Source organism: Chiloscyllium punctatum, chromosome 29 (assembly GCF_047496795.1).
Source record: "Chiloscyllium punctatum isolate Juve2018m chromosome 29, sChiPun1.3, whole genome shotgun sequence".
Classification (NCBI taxonomy): Eukaryota; Metazoa; Chordata; class Chondrichthyes; order Orectolobiformes; family Hemiscylliidae; genus Chiloscyllium; species Chiloscyllium punctatum.
Window position 1 is genome coordinate 35,838,480 of NC_092767.1, and position 26,037 is coordinate 35,864,516.

General features: G+C 42.6%; 1 protein-coding gene across 3 annotated transcripts; it reads right to left on the bottom strand.

Annotated features, from left to right (window-relative positions):
* Positions 1-1,618: 1,618 nt before the first annotated feature.
* On the bottom strand, positions 1,619-21,600 carry LOC140454417 (NACHT, LRR and PYD domains-containing protein 3-like). 3 transcript variants are annotated; one of them, XM_072549126.1, is made up of 8 exons: positions 20,961-21,024; positions 19,693-19,862; positions 15,758-15,929; positions 15,593-15,658; positions 11,928-13,674; positions 8,035-8,121; positions 6,411-6,578; positions 1,619-1,796 (listed from the first exon to the last, which is right to left on the bottom strand). In XM_072549126.1, the coding sequence occupies exons 1-8, from the start codon at positions 21,022-21,024 to the stop codon at positions 1,709-1,711; spliced, it is 2,562 nt and encodes an 853-aa protein (XP_072405227.1). In that variant the 3' UTR covers positions 1,619-1,708. The 3 variants fall into 3 exon arrangements, with proteins under 3 accessions (XP_072405227.1, XP_072405229.1, XP_072405228.1); XM_072549128.1 differs by lacking the exons at positions 19,693-19,862; positions 20,961-21,024 and adding an exon at positions 21,360-21,600; XM_072549127.1 differs by lacking the exon at positions 1,619-1,796 and having other exon boundaries at positions 6,514-6,578; positions 8,031-8,121; positions 20,961-21,013.
* Between the last annotated feature and the right edge of the window lie 4,437 nt (positions 21,601-26,037).

Sequence of the window (26,037 nt, forward strand, 5' to 3'; positions counted from 1 at the left end):
GTGGAAACAGGCCCTTCAGCCCAACAAGTCCACACCGTCCCGCCGAAGCGCAACCCACCCATACCCCTACATCTCCCCCTTACCTAACACTACGGGCAATTTAGCATGGCCAATTCACCTGACCTGCACATCTTTGGACTGTGGGAGGAAACCGGAGCACCCGGAGGAAACCCACGCAGACACGGGGAGAACGTGCAAACTCCACACAGTCAGTTGCCTGAGGCGGGAATTGAATCCGGGTCTCTGGCGCTGTGAGGCAGCAGTGCTAACCACTGTGCCACCGTGCCGCCTATATATTGAGTATAGGAGTTGGGAAATCATGTTGCAGCTGTGCAGGACATGGATTAGGCCACTGTTGGAATATTGCATGCAATTGTAGTCTCCTTCCTATTGGAAAGATGTTGTGAAACTTGAAAGGGTTAAGAAAAGATTTACAAGGATGTTGCCTGGATTGGAGGATTTGAGCTATAGGGAGAGACTGAACAGGCTCGGGCTGTTTTCCTTGGAGCGTCGGCGGCTAAGGGATGACCTTATAGAGGTTTACAAAATTATGAGGGGCATGGATAGGGTAAATAGGCAAAGTCTTTTCCCTGGGGTTGGGGAATCCAGAACTAGAGGGCATAGGTTTAGAATGAGAGGGGAAAGATATAAAAGAGACCTAAGAGGCAACTATTTCACGCAGAGGGTGGTACGTGTATGAAATGAGCTGCCAGAGGAAGTGGTGGAGGATAGTACAATTGCAACGTTTAAGAGGCATTTGGATGGGTATAGGAATAGGAAGGGTTTGGAGGGATCTGGGCCGGGGTGCTGGCAGGTGGGACTAGATTGGGTTGGGATATCTGCTTGGCATGGACAGGTTGGACTGAACGGTCTGTTTCCATGCTGTATGACTCTATGACATGAGTGAGGTCACATTTGGAATACTGTACGCAGTTCTAGATGCTCTACTGTAGAAAGTAACTATCAAACTAGAAAGAGGGCAGTAAGGATTTACTAGGATGTTACCTGGACTGGAAGGTTTGAGCTACAAGAAGAGATGAGATAGGATGGGACATTTTCCCCTGGAGCGCAGGAGATTTAGGGGTGACTTTATACAGAACTATAAAATCATGAGAGACGTAGATAAGGTAGGTAGCCAGCAGCTTTTCCCCAAGGGAGTCTAAAACTCTGGGGCATATGTTTAAGGTGAGAGGGGAGAGATACAAAAGGGTATAGAGAGGCAGTTTTCTTTACACTGAGGATGGTGAGTGTCTGGAATGGGCTGCCAGAGGTGGTGGAAGTGAGTGCAATTTCATCATTTAAGAAACATTTAGACAGGTATATGGATGGGTTAGATACGGGGGGGTACATGGACCAAACACAGGCAAAAGGGACTAGTTTAAAGGTGAAAACTGGATAGCATAGTCACGCTGGCCGAAAGGCCTGTTTCTATGATGGCGATCTCTCGGACTCTTTTATAAAAGCTTCACAGTCACAGCTCCATCTCCCTGTGCTCGACGGTGAATATCACCCACACATCGACACTCACCAACTGCGACTGAAAGTTTCTACTGAATACTCCACATCGTTCCCATTCTATTTCAGAATTCCAGGAATAGGTTTTCTTGAGCCAATGTAATATCTCATGTGTTTCACTTGATGGAGGTGAGAGAAATACACCTCTCAGTAATATCAAGTCCAAATAGTTAGCAATTTCTTGATCCTTTGATCACACAAATACTCGGACACCAGCCCTGCATTCTCTCAGTGATCGGAGCTGCTTCTTTCCATCTGAACTGAACTGATTCCTCCATAATCTAAGAAAGAAATTAATGATTAATAACCAACCAATTAATAAAGTTCAAATGACAGAATCATTCATAATTTTCCAATTGAAACACACATTTTGAAATCAATCTTTGAGCAGCTACACAGTAACAAATGGGTGTAAGTGGTGGGGGAGAGAGAATCTAATGAGCTGCTGCACACACAGACAGTGCTGTAAGAAACTAAGATGTTGATATTTGGGGAATGATGTAAATTGAGGATGTAGTTGGACTGGGGGAAATTGCATTGGACTTGTAATGCAGTGACCTAGAGTACAAATACCAGCAACTGTCTGAATTTTATCTCAAATAATTAATCCATCTGGAATTGAAAGTTAGTTTCATAGTCACCATTGTCAAACCTAATCAGTGATTGCTGTAAATACACATCTGCTTCACTCATGTCCATCACCAAAGGGAATCTGGGAATCTTACCTGGTCTGGCCCAGAGGTATTTTCAGAAGATATTAAATAGTTCTGACTGATATATAATGTGTGGTTAAAGATGTATGTTTCAGATATGAATATGGAATGAAAATGGGATGGATATCTGGTTTCAACTTCGGCACTAAAAAGTTTACAACACACATAATTAACACGGTAATGACTCCTTCCTAACGACTGGTATCAAGACAGATATGGGCAAGGATTTTTATTTTGCTGATTTTTCATCAATTCACACTGAAATGTCGATTGCACTTTGAACACCACCTCAAAGACGTGCTTCAAATGGCAAATGGCAAAGACTGGGGAGCATCAGATTCTCAGTAGCAACACAAGGGACCAAATTCGTTAATTCGTGAGGACATTGTCAACCAGATTAGACCTGAAACTCACGCAAAGGGAACCAATAAGAAATAACAACTTGTTTCAACTTAATGAGATGGGAATCGCGGAGGCCATGGGGCTCAGCAGGAGAAAGAGCATCCACCAGAGGGTGGTAGTGAGAAGTGACTGAGGAAAATTCTGGGAGTTGAATCACTAGAACAGGGAAGGAGATTGCTGACTGTTCAGTGTCAAAGAACAGCTGGATTAACCCCTGGAAAGGGAGGGTAAACAGCAGTGTGTGTGATTCAGGCGGGAACTAACAATCAACAACTTTAAGGCAGAGCAAAGAGTGTCTTTAAGCAAGGTGACGGTCCTCCAGGAGCAGTTGATGTTTGTCTCGGTGTGCGTCCCGGGGAACAGAATGAAGAGCACAGTCTTGCGTCATGGAGCTACTCAGGACGAACCTTGACAAAGGCCACTGCATCTTTCTCCAGACTTCCTTTGCAAAGACAAATTCCAGAAGGAGATGTGTGACAGTCTCTCTCCCTCCCACAACCCCTTAGAGAGTAGCATGCTGAGGCGAAGAGAGAGAGAGACAGACAGAGGCAGAGAGAGAGAGAGAGACAGAAAAAGAGAAAAAAAAGAGAAGAGGATTCAACGACAGGAGCAGGGCTGTCGAGTTGCCTACATGCAGTGCCTTGGTGAGACCACACCTGAAGTCATGTGTATAGTTTTTGTCCCTTATCTAAGGAAGGACATTCATGCATAGAAGGAATACAACAAAGGTTTCCCAGACTGATTCATGGGATAGCAGGACTGATGAATGAAGAGCGACTGGATCAGTTAGGACTATTTCCACTGTAGGTTAGAATAATATGGGGCACCTTTTAGAAACCGACAAAATTCTAACAGGAAAGGTCAGGGTAAACACAGGAAAGATGTTCCCAAGGTCCAGAACAAAGGGTCAATGTCTAAGGATCTGGGGTAGGCTATTTCGAGCTGAGATGAGGATAAATTTCTTCACTCAGGTTGAGGTGAGTCTGTGATATTCACTGTCAGAGAGAATGTTTGTTGGCTAAAACACTGAATGGTTGGAAAGAAAAAGTTAAATATTGTTCTCAAAAAGAACAGAAATTTCTGGTGAAACTCAGCAGGTTTACAGATAGAGAAACAGAGTCAGCTGTGAAGAAGGATCACTGGACTCGAAACATTAACTTTACTTTCTCTCCACAGATGCTGTCAGGCTTGTTGAGTTTCTTCAGCAATTTTGGCTTTTGTTTCAGGTTTCTACTATCTGTATTTCTTTGCTTTAGTATGTCATGTTGTGGCTGTGCAGGCCATTGCTTTGGCCACTTTTGAAATGCTGCATGCAGCTCTGGGCTTCTTGCTATAGGTAGGATGTTGTGAAAATTGAAATGGTTCAGAAAGGATTTACAAGGATGTTGCTGGGGTTGGAGGGTTTGATCTAGAGGGAGAGGCTGAATAGGCTGGGGTTGTTACCCTTGAAGCATGGGAGGCTGAGGGGTGACCTTATTGAGGTTTATAAAACAATGAGGAGCATGGGTAGGGCAAATAGACAAGATGTTTTCCCCAGGGTTGGGGGAGACCAAAACTAGGGGGCATAGGGTTAAGTTGAGGGGGCAAGATTTAAAAGGGTCCTAAGGGGCAACTTTTTCACACAGTGGGATGGTATGAGATTGGAATGAGCTGCCAGAGGAAGTAGTGGAGGCTGGTACAATTACAGCATATAAAAGGCATCTGGATGGGTTTATGAATGCGAAGGGTTGAGGGGGATTAGGGCCAAATGCTGTCAAATAGAGTCTGTGATGATGCTGCTCCTTTAACAAGGTTCTTTTGCACTTGGTTTTCTTCCCCCCAGAGAGATCGTAAAAGACACAGGTTCCAAAAGGTTTGGGTTTCAAAGGGTTTTCGGGCCAGTTTGATTATAGCTACAGATACTGCCTCCAGCAAAAAGTTTTATTTTTAAAAGAATTTGTGCAATGAAAGGGGAATGGTCACTTCCCCCAGCTCAGCTTTTCTCTGGTTTGATTTGGTTTTTGGACATCTGGCTATTCACTGAAAGCAGACAGGGAGTGTTTTGAGGCTGCTGATCCAAGAAACAGTTACGTGAAAGAAGCAGGTTCATGCTGCTCCTCTCTGTCTGACATCTCTCTCCTGTAAGACCCGGTGTTTGATGCTACCTTTTGCGCCACAAGGTGTTTATGGGGATTGTTGCAAGTATAGGGAACAACAGGTAAAGTCTGTTTGGTTTTTGGATAGGTGAGGCTATTCTGCATTCAGTTCTCTTTGCTTCTATTTCATTGGGTAATCTTGTAAATAAATTTGGTTTTGTTTAAAACGAAGTGGATTGACCAATGGCACCTCTCCTGGAATATCCACTTTACACTTTCTTAAAACAACGAGCAAAGTTAGGGTCTAGGCTACTTTCTTGAAATGTTTTGAGGGGGTCTGGCTTGGTCCATAACAAGTCAGAGACATGTACAGCACAGAAACAGATCTTTCGGTCCAACTCGTCCATGCTGACCAGATATCCGAACCTAATCCAAAAATCATTCAACACCAGGTTATAGTCCAACAGGTTTAATTGGAAGCACTAGCTTTTGGAGCACTGCTCCTTCATCAGGTGGTTGTCCGGAGCAGCGCTCCGAAAGCTAGTGCTCCCAATTAAACCTGTTGGACTATAACCTGGTGTTGAGTGATTTTTAACTTTGTATACCCCAGTCCAACACTGGCAGCTCCACATCCTAACCTAATCTACTTCCATTCGCCAGCGCTTGTCCCATTTCCTTCCTAATCTTGTGTCCACCTAGATGCCTTTTAAACATCATAATTGTACCAGCCTCCACCATTTCTCTGGTTGCTCATTCCATACAAGCACCACCCTCTGCATGAAGAGGTTGCCCCTTATGTCCCTTTTCAATGTTTCCCCTCTCACCCTAAACCTCTAGTTCTGGACTCCCCCATCCCAGAGAAAGACCTTGTCTATTTACCCTAACCATGGGACTCATTATTTTATAAACCTCTATAAGGTCACCCCTCAACCTCCGACGATCCAGAGAAAACAGAGTTTATTCAGCCTCTCCGTACAGCTCAAAGCCTCCAACACTGACAATAACTTTGTAAATCTTTTCTGAACCCTTCCAAGTTTCACAACATCCTTCCTCTTGGAGAGACACCAGAATTGCGCAGAATATTCCAAAAGTGGCCTAACCAATATCATGTACAGCTTCAACATGACCTCCCAACTCCTATACTCAGTCCTCTGACCAATAAAGGAAAGCATACCAAATGCCTTCTTCACGATCCTATCTACCTGTGGCTCCACTTACAAGGAACTATGAACCTGCACTTCAAGGTCTCTTTGTTCAGCACAGTCCCCAGGACCTTCCCATTAAGTGTATAAGTCATGCCCTGATTTGCCTTTCCAAACTGTATCACCTCACATTTATCTAAATTAAACTCCATCTGAACTAGATTAATTTGGGGTATCTGTTCAACATGGACAGTTAGACAAAAAAGCCTGTTTCTGTGCTGAACATCTCTATAACACCAGGCAGATAAAGTTCTTCAGGGTTAAAGGGGTCAAGGATATCAAAGAGAAAACAGGAATAGGGTTTAAAGTTGGATAATCATTCATGGTATATATAATGATAGATCAGGGTCTATGGGCTGAATGGCCTGCTGCTGTTCTGATTTTCTATGTTCAGGTGAATTAATATGTTAAGCACCCCTGAAGAACTTGCTGTGGACATGACTTAAGGAAATTATTGTTTACAATACAATGGAAATGTTTAATGTTTTAACATATGCACTCACTGAATCAGCTCCAAATTCTTGCAGTTGATGATGAAGTTTCTCATTTTCGGAATGCAATCATCTGTGAATTTATTTCCATCCAGGTATAGCATTGACAATGATTCGCTCTGACTAAATGCCATCCTCAGGTCTTCAATGCAAGCTAATGTCAGATTGTTATCCTGCAAACTAAAGATTGATAATTACAAATCAGTTTTCAATACAGCTTGAAAAGATAAAAGAAATTCCACTGAGAAGGAAGAGCAATAATTGGATCAGCATAACAAAGTGAGAAAGCTTTTGAACCATCAGCCTCCTTTTCATTTTATTTGACTCAGTAATGACAAACTAATAATCAATTAACTTTAATGCTTTTAGTCTTTAACACTATTATTCCTTAATTGAAAGGCATTACTCTTAATTTTGAAAAGAATCAAACAGGGTACAGTGCAGGAGGAGGTGATTCGAGGCTCCGAATGAGCAATTCACTTCCTGCCACTCTGTATCCCGTGTCCCTGTGCACTGGGCCTTTCCATATCAAAGTTTAATTCCTTTTTGAACACTTCAGTTGAACCAGCCTCTGCCATGATGTCAGTCAGGCACAACATTCCAACCTTAACCAGTCACTGTGCAGAAAAGATGATCTCACATTGTTCTTGCTTCTTTTGGCAATTTCTTGAATTTTTGTGCTGATATACTTGATCATTTCATGGCAGTGAACAGTTTATTGCTACCGACTCTTTCCACTGAAATTATCATTTTTAATACTTCATTCAAATTACATCACAGCTTCCTTTCCTTCATGGAGACAGATCCAATGTTTGCAATCTATCTTCAGACCTTATGTTCATGATCCATGAAATCCTTTTCATGAGTCATTTCTTCCTTTCTCCAATGTCCTGCATCTCTCCTCAAGCATTGTAACAACGTGGGATGTAAACACATCAGCTTAGGCCAAATTGTATTAATTGAAGAAAAAAAAATTAACTTTTTTACTTTCGTCTCTGAATCTTAACAACTCTTTTTGTTGAGAATCTGAAAATTGTGCTTCTCTAGTTGGAAGAAGTGTGGTTTGAACTGGCTCCCGAATGATGGCTTAACTGTAACTTTAAAATAATGCTCTTTCCTCGATCTTTTAGCTAACGACCCTGTCCCATCATTCAGCATTTTAAACATCTCCATTGGTTACCATGTGACCATAATTTCCACAAAAAGATTCTGATTCAATTTCTCCCTAATACCTTCCTGTTGAAATTTGATTGCAGTCTAATATATACTTGTTGTGCAGAACAGAACAGAATACTCCAGGTGCAGTCTACCAAGATCGAAGAATGTGGTGCTGGAAAAGCACAGCCGGTTAGGCAGCATCCGAGAAGCAGGAAAATCGACATTCCGAACATAAACCCTTCATCAAGAGTCCTAATGAAGGGTTTATGTTCAAAACATCGATTCTTCTGCTCTTCGGATGCTGCCGGACTGGCTGTGCTTTTCCAGCACCACACTCTTGACTCTAATCTCCAGCATCTGCAGTCCTCACCTTCCCCTATATATTCAACAGTGGTCATTCCAAAGATACAGCAAATTCCCGACTTGCCACAAATCATTGCACATAAAATTTGGGGTTAATGTTGGGAAGATTACCTACTCCAATCGCTTTGTTTTGCATTCCGAATGCACCAAAGATGCAGTCAAAATGTTGACTCCTGTATCTCCAATGTTATTGTCATTCAGCCTAACAGACAAGAAGGAAAAAACAATCTCTCTGATTAACATAGCATAAACTTCACCTTACAGAAACTCCATCCAATTGTTTCTCATTGACACACTGAGGCATGGGCAGATAGAACAGTGTTGTGCAGTATTAGAAAACAGATTGAAATCTTGCATAACTATTCTGACTGAATTAGTTGATGACTAGTGAACACATATTTCAAACAATACGGCTGTAGCAGACATTGGTTAGGCCCCTGTTGGAATATTGTGTGCAATTCTGGTCTCCATCCGATTGGAAAGGTGTTCTGAACTTGAAAGGGTTCAGAAAAGATTTACAAAGATGTTGCCAGGGCTGGAGGATTTGAGCTATAGGGAGAGGCTGAACAGGCTGGGGCTGTTTTCCCTGGAGCATCGGAGGCTGTGGGGTGACCTTATAGAGGTTTACAAAAGTATGAGGGGCATGGATAGGCTAAGTAGACAAAGTCTTTTCCCTGGGGTTGAGTATTCCAGAACTAGAGGGCATAGGTTTAGGGTGAGAGGGGAAAGATATAAAAGAGACCTAAGGGGCAACCTTTTCACGCAGAGGGTGGTATGTGTATGGAATGAGCTGCCAGAGGATGTGGTGGAGGCTGGTACAATTGCAACATTTAAGAGGCATTTGGATGGGTATATGAATCGGAAGGGTTTGGAGGGATATGGGCCGGGGCTGGCAAGTGGGACTAGGTTGGGTTGGGATATCTGATCGGCGTGGACAGGTTGGACTGAAGGGTCTGTTTCCGTGCTGTACATCTCTATGATTCTAAAAGATATTTCGATAAATACATGAGAAGGAAAGGTTTGGAGGGATATGGGCCTGGAGCAGGCAGGTGGGACTAGTTTAGTTTGGAATTACGTTCAGCATGGACTGGAAAGGGTCTGTTTCCATGTTATTTGACTCTGACAAGTTGAACGCAAGACAGAAAATTGATTGTCTTATCTCCAATTTTTTTAAACATTTGTGCAATTATATTCCATTGAACTCATCCATATGTAATCCAGCAAAGAGTAAAAGCAATGGTTAATTGTGAGGCATTATTGCCCTGCTTGGATAACACAACAAAGAAAAAGACTTATAGACATCAATCAATCAATAAATTCCTGCATCTCTATTGTATTTAACAATACACAAGCCATGTTTTCAGTTCCAAGCAGAATGGATAATCGTTCATCCCAACAGTCATGTAAAATATGTGGTGATGAGCTGCCCAATCTCCCTCCTGCTGAGGTGAATGGTGAATTTTGTGCTACCACAAAGGGCAGATCATGCCTCCTGTAAATCACAGACTGTTGAACCTCTATTTCAAAACCACCCTGACCCTCACCCGTAACAGTTTCAGATACATGAATGGCAGCCTTGCTGTGTTAGCAACGTATTCTACATTGAACTAGGTACAGCATTCACTTACTATTTATCTCGTGAATGGTTGGGTCAAATACAATACCAGATTAGCTTTGGTTTGTAAAAGTAAACTGCAAAGGATGATATTCATCTCTGCAATGGCACACAATTGGTAACAGAGATTGGGTTCAACAGTTTGATTTGCCACCTGATCTCCATTGCTATTCTCTGTCAGTGAACTGTGTTCAGACACACACCAGGTCTGTTCATTTAATTGAGGGCCTCTTAGGATTAGTGTTCAAACATTCGCCAACTTTTCATTTAATTTATTATTTCATCAATTTTGATTTGTAGCAGTGAACTGCAATGAGCTGGAAATGATCTTTGGATTGTGGACAGCAACTTGAGTTTCAACAAAACAAACAAACAAGCTGCTGTTTGTTCGCGAGGTGGGGCCTCACAGTTAATGACAGGTTAGCTCTTGATCAATAGGATCCTGTAGATGTTTCAGCACGGTGGGAGAGCAGCACATTGAACCAGATAAGAAATGTTTGGGCATTGATCAGTACCTGGGAATTGTTGTGAACAAGCCTGGGATAGAACATAAAATCAAAAGAACTGCGGATACTGGACATAAGAAACAAAAACAAAAATTGAGGGAAAAGCGCAGCAGGTCTGGCAGCATCTGTGGATAGATATATTTTGGTCCAATGAGCTTTCCTCAGAACTGCAATTTCCATTTGTTTCTGGGAGAGAACGACATGGTCAAACATAGACATAGATCACGGTTTAAGTTGGTTTTGGGACTGTGCTTTTGAGAGAATGAACCTAGCTATTGATGTTACAGCATGAAGATTTAAATGCTCCCTGCCTAACCTTGTACTTTATTTCAGAATTTCAGTCCTCAGAGTGAGTTCAAAGGTGGCACAGATCGATATCTTCAGAAAATTAACAAAGAAACCATCAAATATACATTGAGAATAAGATATGAAAACCACTTAATCTGGCCAGTTTTGTTACTTTATTTTAATTATCCCTTCACTGTGTTTATTTGTCTGTCTGTCTGTCTTTTGTGTGAATTGCCCTGGAAACAAGGTTATTGGTTTCAAACTTTGTTGTTTAATTTTGCTCTGCTAAAGTTCCTATATTGGTAATAAATTGCTTTTTTCCGTTTCAGTTATTAACCCACCGTCTAGGTTTCATTATCAACAGAGTCTGCGATTGGTTATAAAGTCTGGTTAGGAATTGTTCAGGTTAAAATCTTTGAAGGTTTTAATTTTACTCTGTTGTGAACACAGAGGTACGATGATTTGGCTCGGTTCTTTGTTTCCTTGTCATAGCACTAGTTAAAGACTTTGCCAGACTCCTTGTGGCTTTTGAATGTCTCACAGTGTAAGACCAACTAAGTTAGCCTGGTGCTTTTTTTTCTATTATAGTTTTCACTCAGTATCAAGGTCAATGCAGGAGTATCATTAAAAATAAATAAAAAGCATGGAAAACTCCTTGACTCTCAAGAAAAAAAACGAATAGTAATTGTGATTCAGCTACTATAGTGACAAATGGCTCAACAATTAGCACTGTTTCCTCACAGCACCAGGGATCTGGGTTTGATTCCACCCCTGGGTGACTGTCAGTGTGGAGTTTGCACATTCGTCCAGTGTCTGCGGGGGTTGCCTCTGGGTACTCTGGTTTCCTCCCACAGTCATCTATGTGCAGGCCAGATGGACTGATCGTGCTAAATTGCCCATAGTTTCCAGGGATGTGCAGACTAGATGGGTTATAGAGTCATAGAGATGTACAACAAGGAAACAGACCCTTTGGTCCAACTCATCCATACCGACCAGATATTCTTAATTAATCTAATCAAATTTGCCAGCATTTGGCTCATATCCCTCTAAATGATTCCTATTCATATACCCATCCAGATGCCTTTTAAATGTTGTAATTGCACCAGCCTCCACCACTTCCCCTGGCAGCTCATTCCATACCCACACCATCCTGTGTGAAGAAGTTGCCCCTTAAGTACCTTTTAAATCTTTCCCCTCTCACTCCCAGATCCCAAGGAAAAGACCTTGCCTATTTACCCTTAACATGTTCCTCATGACTTTATAAACTCTATATATAAGGTCACCCTCAGCCTTCAATGCTCCAGGGAAAACAGTCCCAGTCCATTCAGCCTCTCCCTTAGGTCAAACGCTCCAACCCTGGCAACATCCTTCTCAATCTTTTCTATAGCCTTTCATGTCCCTTGGGAAATGCAGGGATAGGGGAGGGGTCTGGATGGGATGCACTTCAGAGGGTTGAAGCAGACTAGATGGTCCAAATGACCGTTTTCTGCTCTGTAGAGATTCTATGATCCTATGAAATTCATATCAGTTGGAATTTATAAGAGAAAATCAATGGGTCATTGCTGACATGTTATCTAATTTCATCCGGATCAAACATACCTTAGAACTTTGCACTTGTGGATTGCAGGGGCCAATCGTTTGATCCCCTCCTCCTGAATATAACATTTCTCCAAATTCAACTCCATCACTGATTCACAAAGTTGTACAACATGAGACATTATAAAACAGTCCATTGGGTTCAATCTCAGTGCATTCTTTGGATTGGAGTCCCCAAAGTTCAAACGTTCCACAGATCCAATGGTCTTCTGAACTAAAGCTCTATTCTGAGACTCCGACAAATAATGGAATGTGTTCAGCAGTTTCCTCTTTCCAGTGACTCTGTCCAGGTTTTTGATTTCTGCCTGAACATTGGCCTGCAGCCAGTCTATCACCTGACAGGTCGTGTGATGAGACAGCGGACCCAGGAACGGTTCCAGATTTCGGGATGAAGTGGGTGTTGAAAGACCAACTAAAAATCGAATAAAAATCTCAAACCGACCATCGTCCTTCTTAAAAGCACAGTGAAGCATTTCCACCACATTCTGATGCTTTGGACTCAAATACTGAGCCAGGGCGGCCAAGAATTCCTGGATGGTAAGGTGGAGAAATGTGTACACAATGTTTTTAGCTGTGTCATCCCTTTCCAAGATCTCCATCATGAATCCTGAAATGAATTTGCTGGACTCCAGCTGATGCTGAATGAAGTGATTCTCATTAAAAACAATTCTCCTTTTCGAAACTCCCTGGTAAGCCAATTCCCCGAGTCGCTGTAAAACCATCCGCTGGTCCTCAACATCTCGCTTGTGGTTGTCCAAGAGGTTGGAAAGGTAGATGGAGAAAAGTTGAGTGATGGTTTTGGGAAGAGGTTGCTTGCACTTCAGCTGTGTAAAGAGCGGGCCTAAGGTTGAGCAAATGATCCAGCAATATGAAGGGTTGTAGCACATGGTGTACAGGATCTCATTCTCCTCGACGTGTTTGAAGACATTGGTAGCGAGTTGCTCACTGCCAAAAAACTTTCTGAAAAACTCTTTTCTTTCATCAGCAAGAAAGCCCAGGATCTCAGCCCAAAGGTTGACATTGGCCTTTTCCAATGAGTTAAGGGCAGTCGGCCGGCTGGTAACCAGCACAGAACAACCTCTGAGCAGCTGTTGCTGTACCAGGGAGTGCACCATTTCAAAAACTTCACATCTGCAGTCAGGCGCAACACAGTGATTCGCAGAGACATCACCAGCCACGTGGCCAGTGAAATCAATCTGGTGTTTGTACTCATCTAATCCATCAAAAACCAAGAGAAGATATTCAGGTTTCATCCAGATATCTTCAATTATCTTTGCTAAATAAGGGTACTGATCCAATACCATTTCAGTCAGAGAAATGGCTCTGTTGATGGCATTAAGATTTCGAAATGTGAAATGTAGAACAAATTGGAACTGAGGATAGATGTTTCCTGCTGCCCATTCATGGACCATCCTCTGCACCATTGTTGTCTTACCAATGCCAGCCACTCCGCTAACCACCGTGGTGCCAGACAGGCTGGAGTGACCAAAACTGCTCCTGAATAATTGATCAACCCGGATTTTTTCAAGTTCACTGGTGACGTACTTCCGCTGCCATTCTTCATGTTCTCTGCCTCTGGAAAGGAGCTCATGTTCCACTAGTCTCCGTTCACGCAGAGTGGAAATAATGATAAGCTCTGTATATCGATCAGTGAGGGAAATGGTCGTTACTTTGCTGTCTCCTTTGATGGTGTGTTTGAACACATGCTCGGTTTGATGGAGGAGGTGTTGCTTGTGTTGATCTTGCATACCTTTCATGAAAATGATCAAAATTATGTTGGCATTGTTCTTATTTGTTAATTAACTACATTAAAACAATTAACGAGAAGCAAGGAGTTTGAGTTGGGTAGCAATACAAAATATGGGAGTCAAATCCAAATTTTACTCCGCCGTGCTAGAAATTAATCTTGCCGAATAAATACTGAATTATAGTAGATTTTACATTATAACAGACAAGCCCCTCCACTCTATCGTCATCTCCATCTCCATTTGAGGAGAATTTAACATTGGAACATCTGAGAAGCCAAATATTATCACATTGTTCACTTATTATTATTTACTGCATTCATTTTTGTTTTGTCTGTTGTCCCTAGTGGAGATAGTATCAGAGTGTTTCTAAGATTGATGTCTGCTTCAATCTCAGACAATTTATACCTAATGTAAACATATAGCCCACTGGCTGAATAGGGACTGTGCATAACTCTCACTTTTTCAATGCTTACTGTTGGGAACAGGATGAAAACCAGTGATACAATTAAATGTGCTATGTGAACCATAATTATAAAATAACACTGTCGATGTATAAGGATCACATTGGGATCTTCCACCAATTTTATCAACTCATTGTCCATTTCAGTGCGAAAGCTGAAGCCTCTCATTGTACAGTCTAAGATTGTATGTGAATGGACTCCCTATCTATTCTGAATCTTCGTGTGAATGTACCTATACCCAGTTTGACCCCATATTTGATTTCATGTTTCAACAAGTCCGAGACATAGATGAAGCAAATCTTATCTCGATATGAGCCTAAATATGTTTCCAAGTCAACTAATTGCCAGGCCAGACAATTGAGTACAGTCTTTGACACAGCCACCTGACGTCAGTAAGATTTCAGCAAATATGGGCTCTTCACAAATCCAATGTTTCAGTACTGTGTGTAGAAATGTGTTTCTGGGATATGTGACTTATTGAAAAACAATTCCTTATCTAGTCCTGGTTGATCAATTCGGTCAAGCTAATATCATTGTAGCCCTATTTGTGCCTTCATTCAATGCCCAAACAACATGTGTGCAATCTGATACATGTTGAACTCTACTACATATGCAGTTGGTAGAAATATGACACTTGGATGTTTAAAGATTCTGTTTCTATACGTGACCCATATCCTCACCTTCTTTAGGTCAATGTGTGTTTCAAGTCATTGCCCAGGGTGGAGCCGACATATGAATCAAGACCTTCTTCAACCAGTACATACATATCAGTTCACTCTGTCCACACTGTGGGACCATACTCTAACTTCTGTATTCACCAGATCTGACTTCATCAGTAACTAGTCCAGAACCAAATGTGATCCTATAAATGACATCATCTTTACTCAGTCTGTCATGTATTTGATTCAAGCTTTAACTGGGTCTGGAGCTCTATGTGACTCCAGCCCAATATAGACTTTGTAGACTCTGAGACTCTGGTGATATTGAGGTTTACATTTGCATAAAGGCACCCTAAGGCCGAGTATTGACAGTAAAAGCAAGACTTCTTTTCAGATCCTGATGTGACTGAAGGGAAAAGAAATAATGGCCTGACAAAGTACCAGGGAAGATTTTGAAACCAACTGACTTGCAAAGCTGATTGTGACCTTGTGGTTCAGCATCTAAAACTGGAAAGTTGGGCTCAGTCTGCTCCAGAGCAGCTGGGAAAATCAAAATTAGCATTCAGCAATTTCCAACAAAGCTCAATATCACACATGTGGCATTGAATTTGTCCATGCCCAAGTTCCAGTTCATTTGCTTCGTGTTGTAACTTTGATTGCATTTTATAGAAACAGTTAATGGTAATAATTTGGAGGGTTTGTTTCCTTTCAGTGATGAAATGTGAGACACAAATAAAATGTTAGAACTTAATTAATGCAGTACATTTTTATGATTAACGATTACTTTTATTTTGACTTACCTTTGAGGTGATCTGATAGCTCTCCTTCCATCTCTCCGATGCGTGCATTATAAAGCAAGTCAAAACCTGGGAAAGATGTTTCATTTCATTAGTAGTGTGTGGCAGCCTCACCCATTAAAGAGGCAACCATGTTTGATTGCTAGAAATAATTGGACCGTACAATACCTCTGCTCTGAATTTCTTTCAGAATGAGTTTCAGTTTTGGCTTTGATTCTTGCATTTTCACCAATGTTTCCCAAAATATTCGTTCTCTGCAGCCATTGGTTTTGGTCACTGTGCTCAGAAGATGTTTTGCTGCTTCCTTTCTCTGTTGATGCTCTGACAGATTACGGATATACTGGAATAAAAGAGAAGAACAGGTAAAATAGAAAGGGAAACGGGAAAAGGGAAACAATAGATGAAGGAACGGAATGGAAGAATGAATTGATGGAGGAAATGAGGGAAAAAGATGGGAAAGAAAGAAACAAAGGAAGAACAATGGAATAAACCAGAAAAGGAAGAAAAAGAAAGGAAAACAATGAAAGAGAGAAAATGATAAACAGCAGTGTCGGAATTGTGAAAAGCTGTTACATTAATGATGTTCCATTGGTGAAGAATATTCATCTCAGCACACTGATGAGACTTTCCCTCCCCTTGTGAAGAAGTACTATGAGGGAGACATTAGTAGTAGGCAAAAACAAGGGCTGCAGATGCTGGAAACCAGATTCTAGATTAGAGTGGTGCTGGAAAAGCACAGCATTTCAGGCAGCATCCGAGAAGCAGGAAAATCGATGTTTTGGGCAAAAGCCCTTCATCAGGAATAGAGGAATCTATTGGATATGACATGAAACTTGCAGTTAACAAGTTATGTGATAAACAAAACCGGACTCTACAGTATTGGAAGTGGAAGTTTTGGGGTTTGGGTTTGAATCCATAACACTTGAACTATGATGCGAACATGAGATCCATGTTGTCACTTTAATAGCTAGAACCACAACACCTTCATTGAATTCCTACATTAAAAGTGGACTAGTTTCACTGCTATATCCAAAGAAACAAAAAGGAGATCCAAAACAATAAAGTAGAAATTTTGTAGGAAACATTGAAAAGTTTGTAATTACCAGGATTTTATTGCAGTAAGAATTGAAAGGATATCAACGGTCATTATGGTATTTGGGACAATTTGGGTAACTAGTTCTGATAACATCATGAAACTCCAATAATTGAAGTCATAAATATCCTTCAGCTCACCAACAGACACAATATTAACATCACTGCAACTGCATGAAGTTTTGCCTTTTCAACATGTGTGCTTACAAAGAACGAAGAACAAAGAGAATTTACAGTCCAGGAACAGGCCCTTCGGCCCTCCAAGCCTAAGCCGATCCAAATGTACTGTCTAAACCTGTCGCCCAATTCCTAAGCATCTGTATCCCTCTGCTCCCCACCTACTCATGCATCTGCCCAGACACATCTTAAATAAATCTACTGTGCCTGCCTCTACCACCTCTGCTGGCAACGCGCTCCAGACACCCACCACACTCTGTGTGAAGTACTTGCCGTGTGTATCCCCCTTAACTCTTCCATCTCTCACCTTGAAAGCGTGACCTCTTGTTATTGAATCCTTCACCCTGGGTAAAAGCTTACCTCTATCCACCCTGTCTATATCCTTTATGATTTTGTAAACCTCAATCAGGATCCCCCTCAATCTCCTTTTTTCTAATGAAAATAAACCTAACCTACTCAACCTCCCTTCATAGCTAACACCTTCCAGACCAGACAATACCCTCGTAAACCTAAACTGCAACCTCTCCAAAGCGTCCACATCCTTTTGGTAATGTGGCGACCAGAACTGTACACAGTATTCTAAATGTGGCCGAACCAATGTCTTGTACAATTTTAACATGACTTGCCAGCTGTTATATTCAATACCCCGTCCAATGAAGGCAAGCATACTGTATGTCTTCTTGACCAGTCTATCCACCTGTGCAGCAACCTTCAGGGTACAATGGACCTGCACTCCTAGATCTCTCTGCTCATCAACTTTTCCCAAGGCTCTTCCATTCATTGTATAATTCACTCTTGAATTAGTCTCGCCTAAATGCATCACCACACATTTGTCTGGATTGAAAACCATCTGCCACTTTTCCGCCCAACTCTCCAGTCTATCTATACCCTCCTGTATTCTCTGACAGTCCCTTATGCTTTCTGCTACTCCACCAATCTTCGTGTCATCTGCAAACTTGCAGATCATACCAACCTTCCAGATCATTTATGTATATCACAATCAACAGTGGCCCCAACACTGATCCCTGTGGACCACCACTGGTTACCTTTCTCCATTTCAAGAAACTCCCTTCAACTACTACTCTTTGTCTCCTGTTGCTCAACCAGTTCTTTATCCACCTAGCTAGAACACCCTGCACACCATGTGACTTCACTTTCTCCATTAGTAAGGCATTTGATAAGGTTCCCCATAGTAGACTAAAGTCCATGCATACGACATCAACAGCCCTTCCTTCATCTATCAACTTGGTCACTTCCTCAAAGAACTCTAATAAGTTGGTAAGGCATGATCTCCCCCGCACAAAACCATGTTGTCTATCACTGATAAGCCCATTGTTTTCCAAATATAAATAGATCCTATCCCTCAGTACCTTCTCCAGCAACTTTCCCACCACCGATGCCAGGCTCACTGGTCTGTAGTTACCCGCAATATCCCTACTACCCTTCTTGTAAAGGGGGACAACATGAGCAACCTTCCAGTCCTCCGGCACCTCACCTGTATTTAAGGATGAGCTGAAAATGTGTTGCTGGAATAGCGCAGCAGGTCAGGCAGCATCCAAGAAACACAAGAATCGACGTTTCGGTCATAAGCCCTTCTTCAGGGTTACTCTTCGGAGGGTCGGTATGGACTTGTTGGGCTGAAGGGCCTGTTTCCACACTGTAAGGAATCTAATCTAATCTACCAAGTCAAAAAAACTTCACAAGGGGTTGCAATTCCTCACTTTTGATGATCTGGACAGGACACTTCTTCAAGAGTCCCTCAACATTACCTGCCTCAGTGACATGAGTGGCACCTTACTGGTACTTGAACTTGAACTTCATAAGGTGACCTGTTTAAAACTTGACAACACATTTCTTATTTTTTTTAGATTCCCTACAGTGTGGAAACAGGCCCTTCGAAGAGTAACCTACCCAGACCCATTTCCCTCTGACGAACGCACCTAACCTATGGGCAATTTAACATGGCCAACTCATCTGACCTGCACATCTTTGGACTGTGGGAGGAAACCGGAGCACCCGGAGGAAACCGACGCAGACACGGGGAGAAACGTGCAAACTCCCAGGCAGTTGCCTGAGGCTGGAATTGAACCTGGGACCTTGGTGCTGTGAGGCAGCAATGCTAACCACTACACCACCGTGCCGCCCATGACAATGTTTCACTTATTTCTAGGTCGAGCCAAACTTAGCTCTCTCAGTTCTGAATGACACAATGACCATAGTGTTCGGGCTTAAACCAAAAGCTGCATACAACATAAACTGAAGAATTCCATCATAATCGATTTGGAAACGGAACTCAATGGGTATTCCAGTGTCTCCCTTAAAACCGCTGACCCCAATCCCTCCCCACCATGGTATTTTTATTTGTGCTCTCTGCTAGAATCTTGTTGCTTGCAGAGCACACACAAGCTATTCTTCCCAGTGAAATATTCATCATGGCATTTCTTCCATCTCGCTAAAACTGATCTGTTATCCTGACATTCTCTGTCATGTGGTTTTCATCATCACATGATTTCATCCACGAACCACTAAGCCATGGGGTCCCACCTCACTAATTTCTATTTTGCTCTCAGTTCGTTATCGGTCCTTCAAGTAAACAACTTTTCATTATTTTTTTTTCTTTTGAAAAAAATATTGTTTCAGTATTTTCTATTTTCTGGTGCATTTTTATTTTTGTACCCCTGACCCTTACTTTTACTGTTTTTCATATCATTAATGAGATGCACAACCTTGTTACTTTTCCTTAAACTTCCAAAGGTTCCTTCAAATACATGCCCACTTCAATCATTTTACTGATTCATAATAGAATAATGGAAAAAATCTATAATATAACTTACAGCGTAATTTCCATTGCTCAATGAATCAGTTGCTGTTAATGTCAGGGCAATGCTCTCCACCAAGTCTAATATTGCATCCTCCAATCTCTCACAGTAGAATCGGGTAATCAGGTTTAACTCCCTGTCGCTGTAACTATTCAGCAATTGACTAATTCCTTTTCCATCACCGTCTGTCAGAAGAAAGTGAACAAAACATGCAATTAAAAAATCTGATGTAAAAAGCTAAAGAAATATCACACCAAAAACCTTCTACTTTCAACCATTGATACAAAATATTAATTTGCAATAAATAATTGTGCGATTTTACTTGCAGACTCTTCCTGTCTTTATGTAGCAATTTCACAAGGATTAATGGTCTCTTTCTCCTCCTACATGACAGAGTCAAAAACTTAAATTGTTTCAGTTCTCATTAGTTATTTCTAATCACTCTGCCCATAGATATTACACATTTAGGGTAGCAGGCTGAACTTGAACACACTTAAGAATTCTAACCCTGCACCATAGGAGCCCTTCATTGCTGTGTTTTATTAGTCTATATTTCTACCCAGAAGTGTTATCACACAAAAATGAGTTCTTTCCCACTGCAACTTCTTTTTTTTGTATAATGAGCAGCCACCACCAGTAAAAACTCATGTATATCCAATTGATGATTTACAAGCGCAGCCTTTTTTGGGCAATACAATACCAAATATAAACGTGGCAGCGGACGTAGTAGGAAGAGAGGGAAGGGATAAAGTCGAAATGGAGTTGGACGGGAAATAAAGCACTGTATGCCTCTGTGGTGTTCCATCCCTCTAAAGGCATTGAGATGGACATTCTGCGCCCCATCTCCAAGGACACCCGGGCTTGAATGGAACCACAGAAGGACAGATAGTTACCTCCCTCCACAGCCACACTGCCAAGACCTGTTTACAACCAGCCTGGCCATCCAATTGATGTTATGAGCTGGTTCAGTAAACTGAATTGTGTTTCCATGTAGCAGGATCGTGAGCCTAGATGATCTCTCCTGCTGCCACAGATCATGTATGAGGGGATAAAACAACTGTTTTTGTTCATAGGTGGTCTGCCCAGTGGCCAAGCACCAAATACCATTCATCTGCAAGTTGTGCTCAGGCTATGCAGTCTCCTGAGATGCCTGCCATGCTGTTTCCCATTCTGATAGCAACAGTTACTTCTCAGCCTTTCCTGAAATTGTAACATTCTATCCTGGAGGGTCTGATACTCATCAGGGAATATTGCCAGTAACACAACTGATCTTTGAACTTTACCTTTTCCATTTCTTCCTTTCATTGAAGTACATTGTATTTGTCCCACATTTACTCCATCCATCATAATTTTGCATTTGTTCACAAGCTAAACAAAAGAATATGTACCATTGTTGTTAGACTGATCAAAATGCTGGCGGAATTTTGTTGCTGCTGCTATTCAACAAATGGAAGCAAACTACATTCTAATAACAGCAAATAGATCGTGTTGATATCAAAACACTAAAAATATTTAACTGTATTGATTAAGATGAAGAGTCATCTAGACTCGAAACGTCAGCTTGTTCTCCCTGTGAATGCTATCTGACCCGCTGTGATCTCCAGCATTTGTTGTTTTCAGTTCCGATTCCAGCATCTGCAGTCATTTGTTCCCGCACCTTGATTAAGATCTCAGAGTGTTACCTTCTGGTTATATGATTGTCGTAGAGATCGACAGCACAGAAGAAGGTGATTCCGATTTATCCCCTTTTTCACACCTCTCTCAGTGACAGGTTGAGCAGATTAATATTTAACTGACACTGTCAACACCCAGCACAGTCAAGGCTTCCTGTGACCCGGCATGAAACGGTCTCACTCAGTGGGAGCTTCCACATCAATCCCGAAGGAGCGGGCTCGGGTTTGAGGACACACCTTGAGGGGCTGAGGCAGCGGAAGGAGCTTCCGGGGCCAGACCTGGAGGGGAGTGACGTCACAATGCCAAAGTAACGTTTTGGACAGAAGGGCTGCTGATTGGTCAGTAACGGTCAGATGACTCACTCTGTTCTTACCTGAAACCACCATTCACCTTGCCCTCCCCATCAGGTTTAAGGGCATTGGGAGTCAGGCTGGTGGGGGAGCAGTACAGTCCTGGGATTAAGAGTGGGACCGAGACTGCTATTTCTAGAATTAATTGCATATTTATTGTTCTTTAATGAGATTCTAACTCTAGGGCTATCTAGTTTACTGTAAGTTAATTTTAACAGGCATTAATTTTCAATGAAATAGTTGTGAGAAGATTAAAATGGCAGTTCACTGGGTAGTTTGCTTATCATGTCGAATGTGGGAAATACGAGACAGTTCAAACAGTCATGCCAACCAAACCTGTGGGAACTGTCCAGTTGGAGCTTCTGTCAGATTACATGGGTCAGTTTGGGGACACACTTCGGGGCGTTCAGGAAAGTGGGTGGTGGGCGTTATAGACAGGAGTTTTATATCGTGGTCACTACCAAGGTTCAGGCAGGTAGCTGGAAGGGACAGGCAGTTGGAGACTGGGACACCCTTGTGGCTAAACCATCTCCAACAAGTATATCGTTCTGGATGTTGATAGGAGAGGAGTGGAGTGGTGGGTAGGGCCCGATCAGGGGATAACAACAGCAGCTGCCAGAACAGTGCTACCACAGCTGGCACTGTTGTTCAACAGGTAGGATCAAATTACAGAAAACCAGTACTAATAGGGGTCTCCATAGGCATTTCTATGGCTGCAAAAGGGACCAGGAAGGTGCATGGTCTCCCTTGTTCCAGGGTCAAGGGTGTCTGTGAGTGGGCATAGAACATTGTCAAAAGGAACAATGAGTTGAAGCTGTACAGGACATTGGATTGTTTCAGAGAATATCTCTGGGACACTTTTGGAATATTGTGTGCAATTCTGGTCTCCCTCCTGTAGGAAGGATTTGTGAAACTTGAAACATTTCAGAAAAGATTTGCAGAAATGTTGCTAGGGTTGGAGGATTTGAGCTATGGGGAGAGGCTGAACAGGCTGGGGCTGTTTTCACTGGAGTGTTGGAGGCTGAGGGGTGATCTTATAGAAGTTTATAAAACCATGAAGGGGCATGGATGGGATCAATCGACAAAGTATTTTCCCTGGGGTGGGGGAGTCCAGAACTAGAGGGCATAGGTTTAGGGTGAGAGGGAAAAGATAAAAAAAGGGACCTAAGGGGCAGGGTGGTGCTTGCATGTAATGAGCTACCAGAGGAAGTGGTGGAGTCTGGTACAACTACAGCATTTAAAATGCATCTGGAATGGGTACATGAATAAAAAGGGTTCAGAGGGATATGGACCAAGGTGCTGGCAAGTGGGACTAGATTAGGTTAGGAAATCTGGTTGACATAGATGAGTTGGACCAAAGGGTCTGTTTCCATGCTGTACATCTCTATGACTCTGAGTAGCCAAAGAGTGTGGTACAGGTTGGTATGAATAACATAGGCAACCCCTCTGGGGTTCACATCTCGGGATTACTCCATGTGCCAGTGAGGCGAGGAATAGGAAGACAGTGCAGTGAAAAACATTGCTAAAAGGCTGTCGGATGGAGGGCTTCCAATATGTGGATCGTTGGAATGTCTTCCAGGGCAATTGGGACCTCAACAAGAAGGAAGGATTTAACGCAAATTGGAGAGGCACCAATATCCTGGCAGGGAGGTTTGCTGGTGTCACTCGGTAGGTGTTTAAAGCAGGGTGGGAGAAAGGGAGGACTGCAGATGCTGGAGATCAGAGTCGACTGTGGTGCTGGAAAAGCACAGCAGGTCAGGTAGCATCTGAGGAGTAAGAGAGTCAACGTTTCAGTCATGGGCTCTTTATCAGGAATGAGGCTTGTGGGCCAGGGGTCTGAGAGATAAATGGGAGAAGGCTGAGGCTGGGGGGAAATGTAACTGGAAATGTGTTAGGTAGGTGAAAGTGGCAGGGAAAGGTGATAGGATGGAGTGGATAGGTAGGAAGGAAAATGGACAGGTCAAGAGGGTGGTGCTGAGTTGGAGGCATGGGACTGGGATAAGGTGGAGGGAGAGGAAATGAGGAAACTGATCCATATTGATCCTGTGTGGTTGCAGCATCCCAAAGTGGAAGATGAGGTGTTCTTCCTCCAGGTGTCGGGTGGTTTGGGTTTGGTGATGGAGGAGGCCCAGGACCTGCTTGTACTTGGTGGAGTGAGAGGGGGAGTTAAAGTGTTCGGGGGGAGGTGTATGTGGGATCGATGTGGATTTCATTTATCTCTCAGTCCCCCTGAACGACAAGCCTGATTCTTGACGGAGGGCTTTTGCCTGAAACATCGAGTCTCCAGCTCTTCGAATGCTGCCTGACCTGCTGTTCTTTTCCAGCAGCACACTCTCAATGAAGTAGAACAGACAGGAAGAGGTTACTGAACACTGCAGGACTGTTGATCTGAAGTGAATTTGTTCTATTACAAGGATTATGGCACATTAAACAGATGAATTTAGGGCTTGGATTCATGCAAATAACTATGACATTGTAGCTATTACTTGGTTCAAAGAAGGAAAAGAATGGTAGCTTAATGTTCTATATTTTGTCATGCAAAATAGAGAGGGATGTAAAAGATGTTGAGGATTATTGATTAGGGAGAATATCACAGGTTTACTGAGGGAGGATATCTTGGAGGGCTTATCCAGTGAGGTCATATGGGTAGAGCTCAGGAATAAGAGGGCTGCAAACCTTTCAGTGGGTTTGTATTACAGGCTTCCCAACAGCCAGTGGGAGACAGAGGAACATATCCATGGAGAGTCAATGGAAAAATGTGAAAACACCAGGGTTGTGGTGATGTGTGATTTTAACATTCTAGAAATTGATAAGGACTCTCTTAAGGAAAGGGGCTTTTGTGTGGCTGGGGGTAGAATGTGTTAATTGAGTCCAAGAGGATTTCTTGAAGCAATATGTCTCTAGTCCAATTGAGGAAGGGAAATACTTGACCCGGTATTAAGGAATGAGCCCAGTCACGTGATCAAAGTTTCAGTGGAAAAACATTTTGGGAACACTGACCAGAATTCTGCAAGTTATACATTACTTATGTTGAGGATAAAAGTGGTTCCTGGCGAAATTGGGAGAAGCTAGCAATGGTGATATTAGTCACAAACTGGAGCATATAGATGGGAGTAGCTGTTTGTGGATAATATGAGACTCTTTTAAAGGCTAGTGAATTCCAGACCAGCGTTTCCTGTGAAAGTGAAGGATAATAATGGCTAGATTCAAGTGCTTTGGATGACAATTGGTTAAGCTACTTTTGGAATACTGTGTGCAATTCTGGTCTCTCTCAATGTGTTGTGAAACTTCAAAGGGTGCAGTAAAGAATTACAAGGATGTTGTCAGGGTTGGAGGCTTTGAGCTACAGGCAGAAGCTGAATAAACGGAAGCTATTTTCCCTCTAGCATTGGAGGCTGAGGGGTGACTTTATAGAGTTTTCTGAAATCATGAGGTACATGTATAGGGTGAATAGTCAATGTCTTTTTCCCAGGGTATGAGAGTCCAATGTCAGAAGGCATCGGTTTAAGATGAGAGAGGAAAGGTATAAAAGGGACCTAAGGGACAACGCTTTCACACAGAGGGTGGTGCATGTCTGGAATGAACTGCCGTTGGAAGGGATGGAGGATGTGACAATGACAACATTTAAAAGGCATCTGGATAGGTACATGTACAGGAAGGGTTTAGAGGGATATTGGCCAAAGCTGGAAAAGCGCAGCAAGTCAGGCAGCATCCAAGGAGCAGGAGAATCGATGTTTCGGGCATAAGCCCTTCTTCAGGAATGAGGAGGGTGTGCCAAGCAGGCTAAGATAAAAAGTAGGGAGGAGAGACTTGGGGGAGGGAGGAGAGAAAACGATAGATGGAAGGAGGTTAAGGTGAGGGTGATAGGCCGGAGAGGGGGTGGGGGCGGAGAGGTCGGGAAGAAGATTGCAGGTCAAGAAGGCGGTGCTGAGTCTGAGGGTTGGGACTGAGATAAGGTGGCGGGGGAGGGGAAATGAGAAAGCTGGAGAAATCTGCATTCATCCCTTGTGGTTGGAGGGTTCCTAGGCGAAAGATGAGGCGCTCTTCCTCCAGGCATCGTGTTGCCATGGTCTGGCGATGGAGGAGGCCAAGGACCTGCATGTCCTTGGCGGAGTGGGAGAGGGAATTAAGGTGTTCAGCCACGGGGCGGTTGGGTTGGTTGGTGCGGGTGAGGGAAAAGCCAGGTCCAGTTGTGGACAAAGAAGGAAATTTCTGTATGAAGCCAGAGGATGTGGGTGAGGACCTTAGTGAATAATTTGCATGGGCATTCAAAAGAAATGGACATGGTGAATAGTGAGTCTAGAAAAGGGTATGTCGATAATTCTAGGGCATGTCT

Excerpts from the sequence above, each read along its gene's own strand:
- LOC140454417 (XM_072549126.1), bottom strand. The coding sequence starts at position 21,024 with ATGATGGATGGAGTAAATGTGGGACAAATACAATGTACTTCAATGAAA. Across the intron at positions 8,122-11,927 it reads CACAAGTGCAAAGTTCTAAG|GCTGAATGACAATAACATTG; the intron begins GTATGTTTGATC and ends CTTGTCTGTTAG. Across the intron at positions 1,797-6,410 it reads AAGAATTTGGAGCTGATTCA|ATTATGGAGGAATCAGTTCA; the intron begins GTGAGTGCATAT and ends TTTCTTTCTTAG.